General features: G+C 46.6%; 1 protein-coding gene across 2 annotated transcripts; it reads right to left on the minus strand.

Annotated features, from left to right (window-relative positions):
• Nucleotides 1-406: 406 nt before the first annotated feature.
• On the minus strand, nt 407-10,555 carry cnnm3 (cyclin and CBS domain divalent metal cation transport mediator 3). 2 transcript variants are annotated; one of them, XM_029252856.1, is made up of 9 exons: nt 8,281-10,555; nt 6,676-6,819; nt 5,864-6,022; nt 5,415-5,584; nt 4,747-4,843; nt 3,821-3,951; nt 3,119-3,245; nt 1,994-2,058; nt 1,388-1,463 (listed from the first exon to the last, which is right to left on the minus strand). In XM_029252856.1, the coding sequence occupies exons 1-8, from the start codon at nt 9,770-9,772 to the stop codon at nt 2,009-2,011; spliced, it is 2,370 nt and encodes a 789-aa protein (XP_029108689.1). In that variant the 5' UTR covers nt 9,773-10,555; the 3' UTR covers nt 1,388-1,463; nt 1,994-2,008. The 2 variants fall into 2 exon arrangements, with proteins under 2 accessions (XP_029108688.1, XP_029108689.1); XM_029252855.1 differs by lacking the exon at nt 1,994-2,058 and having other exon boundaries at nt 407-1,463.
• Between the last annotated feature and the right edge of the window lie 2,819 nt (nt 10,556-13,374).

Raw genomic sequence — 13,374 nt, forward strand, 5'->3', positions numbered from 1 at the left:
AGAACTTCCTGACCTGAGCAGACATTGCCTGGTCACTGAGGGAAGTGCTTGGGGGGTGGGGGGGGGGGGAAATGACCACAGGCAGAAATGTATGGAAGATGAACTTTGTGGAAAAGTGCAAACAAGGCCATCTTGTTGAGAACCGCACTCTGGAAGCACAACTACCCCTCACATCTATCCGGCGAAATATGTGCCTTCAAGGGAAATAAGACGAGTCCAAACACATCGAGTGTTCACTCGTGACTCTTCAGCTAGGAAAATCACAATGAGCTGTACAGCTTCCAGTCTCTCATCTAAAAACAATATCAAGATTCTGAAAACGCAAGACACAACGTACCATATTGGTTAAAACAACAGCAATAATAATAATAATAATAATAATTATAAACTTAATACAACAGCTTTGTGAAAATCTGCCACTGGCCACAATATTATTGTGCATCTTCTTTTGATGGATGGATGGATGGCTATGTTGGCCAGCAGTCCCTGATGTGTTCTCAACACACACACACACACACACACACACACACACACACAGTCTATGCCGATAGGGAAGTATGGAAAGTTTGGAGGATCCTGGGGGGGGGATCTGGATTAAAAGTGATGTTGGGCGTGATGAACACAGCGGTGGCACATCTGCAGTCAGGACAGATAAGTATTACCTGACGCGCGCACGTGCACACACGCGCGCACACACACACACACACACACACACACACACACACACGCTGGTCACTTCAGCAAGGGAGCCGCCGATGCAGCTTTATGGAGCGCTGTCAGACACGCACTGTTTGTTTTCCTCACCCATATGTGAGTTCCTGCTCGCATCTCCAAACTCCGCACCCGAGTGCGCCAGGAGGCCGAACTAAAGCCTGCAGAAGGGCTCCGATGGCGTGCCTTCCAGTACAGAGACAGACTGAGGGACGCCGGTCCCGGAGAAGATGCCCAGTGCAGCGGCGAAAGGGGAACGAGCAGATCGTGTTGCCATTCAACAAGCCAGTAGTGAGAAGTAGGTTCCTTTTCTGTCCCCTGAAATTTTGTCTTGTTTCAACAGCGACTGAATAGGGCAAAACCATCGCTTGCCCACCCCGTAGTACATTAAGTCTGCACAAATCGGCTGGCGCGAGGAAACACCTCTACGTACGCATCATGGGAAGGAGCGGGCAGACAGAAATCCAGGGCTGAACTCTGTGGCCTAGAAATCCCAAACCTCCCACCACCACCACCCCACTCCTGAGTAACCGATGGCAAAAGAGCATCCGGCGCGAGAGGGCACGGGTCATCCCGTGACCAGCCGCCTCTGTGTGTGACAAAATAATACTTAAATTCTAAAAATCCTCAGCCGGAGGTGTACAGATAACATTTTGGGGGGACAGGATGGGTAAAAGTGGGGCTCGGATTCGACAGGTTGGTCTATCCGTGACTTTCCCCTTCTGTTGTGTTCTCCATGCTCCTGCTTCCACCTGCAGAGTCCAGTGAAGGAAACAAATCAGTGCTCGTTGAACACCAAGCCCACATGTGCACTCCAGCCCGTGACACTCTCAAAGCACAAGCAACACACTTCTCGCTAATAAAGCACAAAACATGTCATTATTAGACCATCTGCAATACTACACTTACCTACTGGGCACAAAGAAAAGTGATACGAAAAGCGAAAGACTACACATTTTGGAATGCAACAGTGAGCGGTTAAAGACCTACAGGTGAAGGTCCTAGAAGATACTGTGCTCCTTTTCAGTTGGGGGGGTATAGAAACACTACACTATGCTCTGTTCAGTCATCCATAAACAGTGTGGGTTGAATACATTGCTTACGAATACTACAGTACTAATAAGTAATGAGGAATAAAGACGTCCAGGCTGGACTGCTCAAGAAGAAACGAGGAGGGTAATGCAGTCCACCTCTGCAGTAAGAGATCACCCACTGGATACACGTTCAGGTCATTTCTAGGGAACAGCTGTCATGCAGTGGAGAAGACTAGCTTCACATTTACCTCATGCAATGTACACTAACAGTAGTTCTCAATTTTGTCAAAGAAAGAAAAGTGAACAGGAAATTCTAAAGTGACCGGACAGGAAGAGTGGGGGGGGGGAAGGGAAGGAAAAAGAAGAGAGAGAGAAAACAGTCTTAGTTCACTCAAAAGGAAGGAGAAACAGATAAAAAGACCTTTAGTGATAACTGATAATTTCTACTGCTATGGGTAATGATTGTGTGAGAACAGCAGGAGTGCTTAATAACTGTACTTTTTCAATCACACATTTAAAACTGACATTTGGACAGGTCATCTATACTGTAAGAAAAGAAATTGGAACGGCAATCCCTCGATTTACAGAAGCTGCTCCTGAAAACGGTCTGATACGAAAATTTGACACCGAAAGCCCATTTCCAATTTTTAATAATGAGGGGGGGAAAAAAAATACATTCCCATCCCATCCCATCCGAAAACCCCAAACCAATTCTCCCAAATATGACTAAAAACACAATAAAACACCTACATAATTATCAACCCATGATTTTGGCATGATATAAAACACTTTATGACTATGAAACACTGAATGAGGTCATTAGTAGGTCTATTTATGACTGTGTGTTTGGGAAACAAATCGTATTTTTTCTTATATCCAGTGGAAGGCAACAAACATTCAGTAATAAAAAATAATGTTAAAGACAAGTACAGACAATTTAAAACAAACAAGGCAATTTACTGCAATCAACTGTTACTATATCAACAAGTGGAGGGGAACAATTGACTGAATTTTCGCGGAAGGAGGCTCGGCACTCATTCTTGCACTGAAACTGCGCAAACAAAGCGAACACGAGACGGGAAATTCAGGGAACAGCTGATGGCACAACAGCACCAACTCCAATACATTAATGCACTTCCGCTTCACTAGTGTGATTTTCAAATTTTTTTTTTCTTGGACGTTTCTGATAAATATTTGTTATACTGATTTTTTTTTTTTTTTTTTTTGTTCTGGAAATTGAAAATTGGATATTAAGAGACAAGAGCCGTTATACTGAAATTTTGGATACAATGTAAATCGAGGGATGCCTGTATATTTTGAAAGAAAAGTACTTCACAAAGACCCTTGTGCCCTCATCCTACAGGGCCCCATACCTATGTTAGTGTTCCTCTCGTTCAGCAGCTTAGTCTGGCTGTTAGGCAGGATCTTGATCTCAGGGGGGTCTGGACTCTGGGTCACCCGGGATGCCATCAGAGCATTGAGATACTGCAATCGTGTCACCTGTAGGTGAGGATGCACAACTGGAGCATGAAATCACAGCATATTAAGTATAAAAGCACGGCTACATCACAAACTTATTTAATATCTGAAAAAATCATTCTGCTTGTGTCCGTTTTATCCTTGCTTCATCACACTGAGCCATCAATGCTTTGCACACTTTACACTAAACTGATAAACATTTAAATTTTGGTTAATTACTCGTTAACATCTTAGCAGAATTCGCTCTTCAATTCTCTGCTGAGTCTGCAGAAAGATAAACACGACGGAGTACCCGTTTCCCCCCCCCCCCCCCACACGTGTTTTAACCGCAGACACGGCAATAACATTTTTTTTGCATTGTACCAATATCTAAACTTTGAGCCTCTGAACAAAGTCATCTATGCTTAATTTGTTCATGTAAATGTCAGGAATGTGGCGTTTTATTGCTGAAGGATGACGACGGTTACCAGTTTAAGTACTGTGAGACAGTGGATGTTGGGTATATTCATAAGAAGTTTGCTATTAACATGTTCAAAGCTGCGGGATGCTGGGTGTCAAGCCTGCGTGTAATGAAATGAGGAGTGCCAAGTGCTCACCCGTATAAGTTGCAGGTCGGTAAGAGCGCGTACGGTGTAGTCAGGGCAGTAGCTGGAGGGACTGGCAGCCTCCCCAAGGTCAAAGGGATCCTTTGGGGAGCGACGCTGAGTGGACACAGGAGACTGGTGCACTGCACGCGCACACGCGCACACACACGGTTATGCATGGGACCGGCTGATCTAAACTCAAACTAGGGCTGAAAGTTACGGTTCGCCCTCACATGAACAGACTAATGGGGATTCCGATGCATCGTATAAATCATATAGGTGCCTTTGTCATTATTTTGACACGACAGCGATCTTGCAAACAAACTTACAAATGGTAAACAAAATGTTTTGACAAGTTTTCATGAAATATTTGTGCTCCGTTGTGTACAGTTGAGTTTTTCCAAATCAATTCTATAAAAACATTTTCTTCTACATTATATATATATATATTAGTGTGTGTATATATATATATACATACAGATAATATAATGTATATTACATATTATTAGATAATACGTTAACATATATGGTTTCATATGTAAATATAACTTAAACTAGTGTTTCATTCACCTGATATCCTATTAGAGAGAAAAATTAGCAACAATCTTAAGAGGGAGAAAGAATGTGTAAAGAACGATTCCTTCCAATTCTGCACTTCCAAAAAATACATACATGTATAGACACACGTGCACACACAAACACACACGTGTACTGAGAACTGTATGCCTGAAAATCACTTCACATATCTACTTTTTTTTTGTTTAACTTTAACGATTATCACCAACTTTCTTCCGTTAATTTCAATTCTGCGAAACATTTAAAAAAAAAAAAAAAAAAAAAAAAAAGACAACGCACTTGGACTGCCCAGTCACCCCAGATTCAGTTCAGCAAACAAACTGTACATGCAATAATTTCAGGAACATATACATTTGAATTACCTGATGAGGGAGCCGTCAGGGCGGAGACACCATAGTAGGTAAAGGCTCCGTTTTCAAACTTCAAGCCTTCTTTCCCGATCTCTACTTCCACACGGCCCTGCTCAGACACACACCATACAGTGAATCATGGGACAAAAATCAAATTAACCGTCAACTGCAGTAATAAAGATACGTCTTGGCCAAGCAAATGTTAACTATATGATGAAAAAAAGCCAATTCCAAGCCTCAGGATAACTCTGAATGATGGTCTTATTAATGATTTTATTATTCGTCCGATAATCCTCTTATCCAGACTAACCTGCGTTTGGTGCAAAGTGCACATTCTGAGAAGAGACACCTGACCCCCCCCGGTGCTTCGTGCAAGTTGGAACCCATATCTAATGGTAGACTAGCTGCTCTTACTGACGTAAGCGTGACGCCAGCGAACTTCAACGGGTGAAACAAATGTGAGAACGGAATCACGTTTAAGCAAACATCTGACACTTGTGAACTTAGCAGCGAGAAGAAGAGCTTGTTTAACTTTGAGCCGCTGGACTCGGTCGGAGGCGAGACTTTTACCAACTAAGTCGAGGGTCCACAGCTGGAGCAGAACAAGGCAGACACCATGTTTCTTGCTCATTTGCAGACCCGGGGGTAAAGGGGGAGGGTTGAGGGGCAGAGTTGCGTACCTGCAGCAAGAGGATGAAGTAGTCCACGGGGTGGTTGCGGGTGTACAGGTAATGATCGGGGCTCATTCGGTTGGAGGGGTCAAACTTCACCTCCTGGTTAACGCTCGGATGACGGAGCAGGTGGAACAGGACCTTCTCGGAAACACGGTGGGGACTGAAGTGCTCCACCTCTACGGGAAGGTGTGTGGGGTGGGGGAAGGGGTGATTACAAGTTTGAACACTGCAAGCCGCAAGAACAGATGGAAACAAAGGCACCGGCAACTGACCTACAAACCTCCGGCCCCAAACTTCACGTCATAATTGTTTTATCGGTATTATACACGGACAGATACGCACAGCAGCGGGTGTTCGAAGTGCCAAGGACGTGACAGGTCCAAGAGATTTCGTCTGGAGTTATACAGCTATAGGGCACGTAACAAGCCATACAAGGGAGAACAAGTCACACAGACCTCGGGACAGGAAGCGATGAGTGGCCAACAAAAGCTGGGGCGACGTGCGGATCTTCGGCTCGCCCTCCGACACCCTGAAGAGGGAGAACTCCTCGTGGCTGGAGCGCGGCTCCAGGGAGATCTCCAGAGGAGCAAGGGGACGCTTCACCTTCGTCTCCACTGAGCGGGTAGAGTCGAGATGTCATCATCACAACGCAAAACCAAGAAGAAAGATGGAGGGATAAGATAGAAAATAATGCAGGAAGGAAACGAAGCTGCTTAACGCAGCAAAACTCGAGTCGTTACAGTTTCCAGAACTGGTCAGACACAATTAAGGTGATGGGGCTTCTGGACAGTGGAGTCGAGCCAAAAGCATGACATCCAAAGTCATAACGGAGCAAAGGAAATGTCTAGACATAATGTCTCAGTGCGTTAATCGCAATCATGGAAACATAAACATGGGTCTGCAAAGCTGCGTAGTCTTTAACAGCTTGCAGTGATGTTTCTCCTTATACAGCCACACGACTCATTTAGACAGGGAAGCCTATCTGATAGTTGATGTCTGAAAGCGATCCAAGGCCAGCAAAACCTTCAGCGAAAATTAAAGAACTGATGGTGTTCACCATTATTCTGGAGCTCCAGAAGATCAGCAGCCAAAGTTAGGGTTAAGGTTCTGGTTCTCAAGAGCATGAGAGATTAAAATGAGAATAACGGTGAACACTGAAGATTTCAGAGGGCTTTCCATTACACAAAGTGAAAGAACTGGGTTTAAAACACCACAGTTTACCGCCATTGTTTACTTCCCATCCCTTTGGCAAAGACCACACACTCACTGTAGCCATCAGATTCATCTAGGATCTCTGACTTGATGATCTCCTCAATGACGTCCTCTAGCGTGACCAATCCCAGAACTTCATAGAATGGATCCCCCTCCCCCTCGTTGTTCACCTTCTGCACAATGGCCATGTGCGAGTTACCTGAGAAGCAGAAACCATTGGCTGTGTATGATGTTCTTGAAGTCCGTGTCAAGGAAAAAGGCGCCATAATGACTGATTTCACCGAAGAAGGTTAACAATGACAAGTGCAACAGCTCCAGCTGCAAGAAGCTTAAATTGTAACGGGGAACGATGAGGGCTGTAGCAACAACCTGGAAACATGGTAAAGGTGCTGGTAACATTGATATGAGCAAAAATGGGAGGACCAGAAACAGCGCAACTATTTATCTAATTAGTATAAACAACGTGACTACACATCAAATCAATATAAAGTGTTACTATTTATCAAACTGGGGGGCACAGTGGCGCAGTGGGTTGGACCGGGTCCTGCTCTCCGGTGGGTCTGGGGTTCGAGCCCCGCTTGGGGTGCCTTGCGACGGACTGGCGTCCCGTCCTGGGTGTGTCCCCTCCCCCTCCGGCCTTTCGCCCTGTGTTGCTGGGTTAGGCTCCGGCTTGCTGTGACCACGTCTGGGACAAGTGGTTCAGACAATGTGTGTGTGTGTGTGTATATATTATATTTATCAAATTACTGTAATGTTACTGTATATCAAAGTAGTACAATGTTACTATGTATCAAATCACTAAACACTGTTGCTACTTATCAAATGACTAGTTACTATGTATCAAATTAGTATGAACATTGTAACTATCAAATTAGTAACACTTAACAGTATCAAATTATCATAAACAATGCAACCACTTTTCAAATTAGTGTAAACAATGCTACTATGTGTCAAATCACTGTAAATGATGTTACTATGTATCAAATCAGTATAAAGTCTTACTAGTTGTTAAATTAATGTAATGTTACTGTACTGTATGGATGGCACGGTGGTACAGTGCTAAGTGCTGCTGTCTCACAGTGCCTGAGTGGTGTAAGAGGACTTGGGTTCGATCCCCGCTCAGTCTGCGTGGAGTTTGCATGTTCTCCCCGTGTCTGCGTGGGTTTCCTCCGGGTGCTCTGGTTTCCTCCCACAGTCCAAAGACATGCTGTTCACGTTCCCCCATAGTGTGTGAGTGACAGAGAGAGCGTGTGTGTTCCACTGCTGTATGGATGAGTGACCCAGTGTAAGCAGTGGATCTAGCAGTGTAAATCACCGTGGTGAACAAGGTGTGTGGGCTGATAACACTACATACGGAGAAAAAGCATCTGCTGAATGAATAAATGTAAATGTACATCAAAGTAGTACAAAGTGTTAAATTACTGTAAACAGTGTCACTATGCATCAGATCAGCATGAACACGGTGTCACCGAGTGTCAAAGTACCGTAGCGTTGCGTCAAATCAACACACAGTAAATACGAGAGTAACGCCTAGAGCACGAACACGCGGTACCGTACGTCGGGTGGCCCGGCTCACCTTTCGGTAAGAGCAGGGTAATAGCGGGGTAAGAGAGCGCAAACACGCTTCTCTTCTGCACCTGCCCGGGGCCGCCCGGCTCACCTTTCTTGAACTCCTCCAGCATGGCATCCAGCTTGGTGTCGTTGAAGACGAAGTGCAGCGGGTGGTTGTAGAACTTGGTGATGGTGCTCATGGGCGTGCAGTCCTCGGGGTCCACCAGCGCCAGGTCCTTCACGTACAGGATCTCCACGATGTTGGAGCGCTCGTCCTCGTACACGGGCACGCGCGTGTAGCCGCTCTGCATGATCTCCGACATGGTGTTGAAGTCGAGCACGGCGGTGGAGGGCAGCATGAAGCAGTCCTTGAGCGGGGTCAGGATGTCCTCCACCGTCTTGCTGCGCAGCGCGCCGCGGCTGAACTCCTCCTTCACGAACTCGTTGTACGGGTCGTTCACGTTCGTGCGGATCATCTCCATGGTCCTCTCGCGCACGCCGCACGTGCTCACGTCGCGACGCAGCGCCACGTCGAGCAGCAGCCCGAGCGGGCACGAGAGCGGGCAGGTGAGCACCATGCACACCTGCGCCAGCCACGTGAGGCGCGGCGCGAGCTGGAAGCCGTGGCCGGAGCACAGGACGTGCGGCAGCAGCTCGGCCACCAGGAAGAGGAGCGCGCCGCACACGAGCACGGCGGGCGCCACGGAGCCGAAGGCGCGCTGCAGGAGCGCGCCGAGCGCCGCGTGCCCGAGCGCGCACAGCAGCAGCAGCGAGCACACGAGCAGGTTGCCGCGTCTGCGCACGGGCTCCAGGCGCTTCGCGGCCCGCTTCTCCCTCTCGGAGCCGCAGCTGTGCAGCACGTACAGCTCCAGGGGGTCCAGCCACAGCAGGCTCAGGTTGACGCTTTTCAGGAGCGCGCACGCGGCGAGCACGAGCACCACGGCCACCGCCAGAGCCCACGTCGGGATCATGTCATCGTCGTCGGCGTCGTCGTCATCATCATCGCTCGGCGTCTCTCCGCCCGCCCCCACCGCCCGCAGCTTGTCTCGTCCCACCGAAGCCCACCTGGCCCCGTCTAGGACGCACACGCGGTGGTAGATGCCCTCCTCGGACCCGCCGCCGTCCCCGCCGTCGTCGCGTCCCCGCCTCGTCCGCACGGTGACGGTTACGAGTCTGCTGCTGTTCTCCCCATCATAATGATAATAATTATTATAACCCTCAGGCTCAGCCGCGTCTAAGCGCTCGCTCACCTGGAAGAGGGCCGAGCTCCGGCTCTTCTCCTGCTCGCACGGGTCCTGCTCCGAGATCCCGTCCGCGTCCGCGCCCGCGCACACGGCGAACCCGACCCACGGCCAGGTGGTCGTGGTGGTGGTCCTGGTCCCGGTCCCATTCGCCGGAAAGAGACCGAACAAGCGAAGCTTGAAAGAGGCTCCGTACGGCGCTGTGATCACCCGCTCCCGCATATAAACCCCTTCGCTGGGCTCCTCCAGTCGCAGCCCCAGAACCTGCGGGGCTTGCAGCTGGCCGTAGGCGCCGGACCGAAAGCCACGGAAGCACAGTATCATCAACAAGAAGCGTAAGCCTGCCGAGCCGACCACCATATTGGAATTGGGCAGCTGGGCTTTGCGCGGGTCACGTGACTTCTACCCAAGCTCGCCGCGGGCCGAAGGATCGTGTCGGACGGCTTCACCACAGCGGCTCTCGGGCGGCAAAGTAGGCAGAGCGGGGCTGTGCAACCTGCTTAGACACGCCTGGACTTTCCCTCGAACCCCCAGCGGACTGCTTTAACTCATGCCGTTAGAGGAAAACAGCAGCAGCTCGCCTCGGATACGGACGCGGCCGGCCGGCAGCCGTTTCGCTAGCGTCGCCATTTTGGCTCAAGACGACATGTAAACAAATAGGAAGGGTTTCTGTGCGCTTGAGCCGAAGTGGAGTCGGTTTCCTACTCGCTGCTCGGACCGTGTCGGGCTCTTCTCTTTGTTCGAAGTCGAAATAAATGTTGTGTAAATTACACACTGCGATTTAAAAAAAAAAAAAAAAAATGTTCCTGGGAAGTTCCTCTCGTTTTAACTGAGAAACGAGTTATCCTTTATTTTTTTCCTTAATCATTAGACCATTTCTACAGCGCCGTCTCGGGCACTTCCCACAGACTGCTGCTCTTACGACTCGCGAGCCTCGCTGTTACCAAGTAACCGAAACAAAAACACATCAAAGCCATTTCCTGGCCCGTGTAGCGCAAGGGGGGTTAGTATTTGACAGAATGGTTTAAAGAGTGTTGGACTAACAGCTTTTATTCTATAAACAGGAAGAAAAACATGTATCTCAACACTTCACTTTTGGAAAGTACACAGAGTCTGACACCAAACACTTTTTAAATAGAGAAATATATCTCCAGTTTATTAACCTTTTTTTCTTGTTCATCAAAACTGTTATAAAACAGCATGTACATGTTTTAACTTAAAACACGCAAGGAAAAAAGATACAGTACAATTCAACTGTCCCTTATTTTCTGTCCTTTTCACCTTCAAATAAGGTAAATAAAAATATCAAAATGACTGATGCAGTACCCTTTCAAATGAAAACTCAGTCCGTCACAATTGGAAGCATAAATTTGAAAGTAGCTCTGTCACAAAACACTGCTGCTCATATACTGATTGCTTTAGAATCAGGCCTGTTGGGGGGGGGGGGGGGGGTGTTACAACCAGAGGAAAATCCTCTTACTTGTGTTTGCTAAATGACAACAAAGGACAAAATGGGATTGTAATGTTCTCCCGTGATATCCCAACATGGGTACGGTTTCATTGATCTTGATCAGCCAAGTTCAGGTTTCGAAGCAGCTACTCCCCCCTCCATCCCTGCTAAAGTGCTCAGCTGCATAGAAGTCCACAATGCATGCAGACAGTTTATTGGTTATAGGCTTTGCTACAAAAGGTTGAAGGAAGTTCAAGCTGGCATTGTGTCTCATGGTGAGATCAGTGGATTTGGGCAGCATTGTACATTAAGCTTCTGTTTTCCAACCTCATTTCATAGTGCTCATTGACCTGTCCAGCTCACAAGGTTCAATGGCAAAGTCTCACCTTGAATTAAACGTTACCGACCTGCAGCACAACTCATGACATACATTAACCTGGGTTACACACAAAATAAATATATTAAGTAAAATAGTAAAGTGCAAGTGAAATCTACAGAATGGACCTAGAGCCCAGAACAGATTGTTTACAGATGTGGTAAGGACTGGGTAACACTTGGGCCATTTAACCCATTTCTACAATAATACAGCAAATGGTAAAATACACAACATGAGAAAAAGCCATTGGCATGGGAATGTACTTTCTAAAACCATTACATCTCAGAGGTGCATAGTCATCAGATGGTGGCTTACAAAACTACTGCTGGGGGGGGATTGTACAGTGCAACAGCTACCTAAGGCTAAGCTTCTCCACTGTTGTGCTCCTAGACGTTAAAGGTTTGTGGGTGAAAAGCAGCTTATCACACCACATCAGCCACAGGGTTGTTGGAATTTCAATTTTGGGAACGGCGGGAGAAGCCTAGTGACGTGCTGGTTCACTGCTCTCAGTAAAGACTAAAACAAGATGTAGCGTCATGGGCAACAGTATACTCAACATGCACAGATGCATTTTAGAACTACTTTAGCAGTAATTCCATATTCTGCTTGTAATTAGTTTAAGTACTGAAGAGGAAACACTAACTCTACCACGTCGTGTTAAATCAACTTGCAATGAGAATGACCATCACCACTAGTACAGTACTGCCTTTTCAGGTATTCTGCACTAATAGAACCCGAAGAGACATTTTTATTGCTACATTTTCTTAGCAGAAACAAGACCTATTGCAATATCCAGTAACAAGTACTAAACCATGCAGAGACTGTACTATTGTGCATAAAAAAAATTCTATATACAAAGTCTTTTTTTTAACCAATGGCAAGGTTTTTGGAATACAAATTAATGCTCCTTTCAGTTTCAATTTACAGACTACAAGCTGGCAATCTTATGTTCTAGAACAAGCTCATACACCTCCTGATGCTATTTTCATCATGGTTTTACATCCACCCCATAACATTTTCATAAAATCGTTCCACAAACATAAGCACACACTGGTGGGGAGGTCAGTACTGAGAATCTTTAGCTGACAAGAGCAGGAAATAAATGGTCAGATCAGAAGGTACGAATCACCGCTCCCCGTGGAACAGAGCTCTGCCCCCTCGGATGGGCTTACAGTGCTATCAGCTGTACATTTGTCTCTTGCGCACACATTATCATATTTGAGTTGCCATGATCTCCTGAATTGTGAAGTAGCAGGATATAAAACAATATCACATATTTGACAAACTACAGCTTTCCATTTAAGATGGTTGAACAATTTAAAAATGAAATTGTACATGAGACGCGAGAGCAGCGCTCAACTAACGGGGCCAATAACTGTCCTTTCCGAACGGCAGCTCAATTCCATGATCAATATGTATAATGTGTGACTGCCAAACTACAGGAGCTCAAAGCAGGGCCATCTGGTGAGGGAGCAAGGCATCTGTTCCCTTATGTTCCTTTTCACACAAGGGTGTCCATTTGAAACAGAAAAGTGCCTCCCTCATCACTCATTTTTGGAACGTAAAATCTTTACCAAGATGTGTTCCTCAATGAGGTCAGATTCAGAGATTTCAACATGGAGGCCTGTCTCTTCGGAACAGCACCTCCTCATTTAACCAAAGCTCCACTATCCGTTCACACTGGAACTACTGGAAATTTGGTAAAAAGTTTCACAGTGGTTACTCAAAGTGCTCTCAGATTAAACCAAGTGGGGGCTTCCACATGTGCTGCCCAGTACCAGTCAGCCAGGGGCACATTAGTCACCCATCGAATCAAGTTCATTGCAAAGCTGCTGGAGGAAATGAGGGCTGGCACAGCAGAAGGACCCTGGTTCAACTGGCCCGCATGTGCCTGTTCATTCCCCGATTGTGTAAATAAATAAATAAATAAATAAATAAATAAAACAGTAGCCCAATAGCTTTTCAGTCCTCATTCTCTATAAATAAATAAGCTACACATGATAAATACTTTGATTACACCACCATCTCCACACCATGGAAACGGGGGAGCTTAACAGGCGCTGGTTGTTTGGGGTCAGTATCTATCTTGGCAGAGTAGCACCTGCCCCTGCCGAAAAACTTTAAATGACAAAAGAA

This window comes from Scleropages formosus, chromosome 6 (genome assembly GCF_900964775.1).
Source record: "Scleropages formosus chromosome 6, fSclFor1.1, whole genome shotgun sequence".
NCBI classification, from domain to species: Eukaryota; Metazoa; Chordata; class Actinopteri; order Osteoglossiformes; family Osteoglossidae; genus Scleropages; species Scleropages formosus.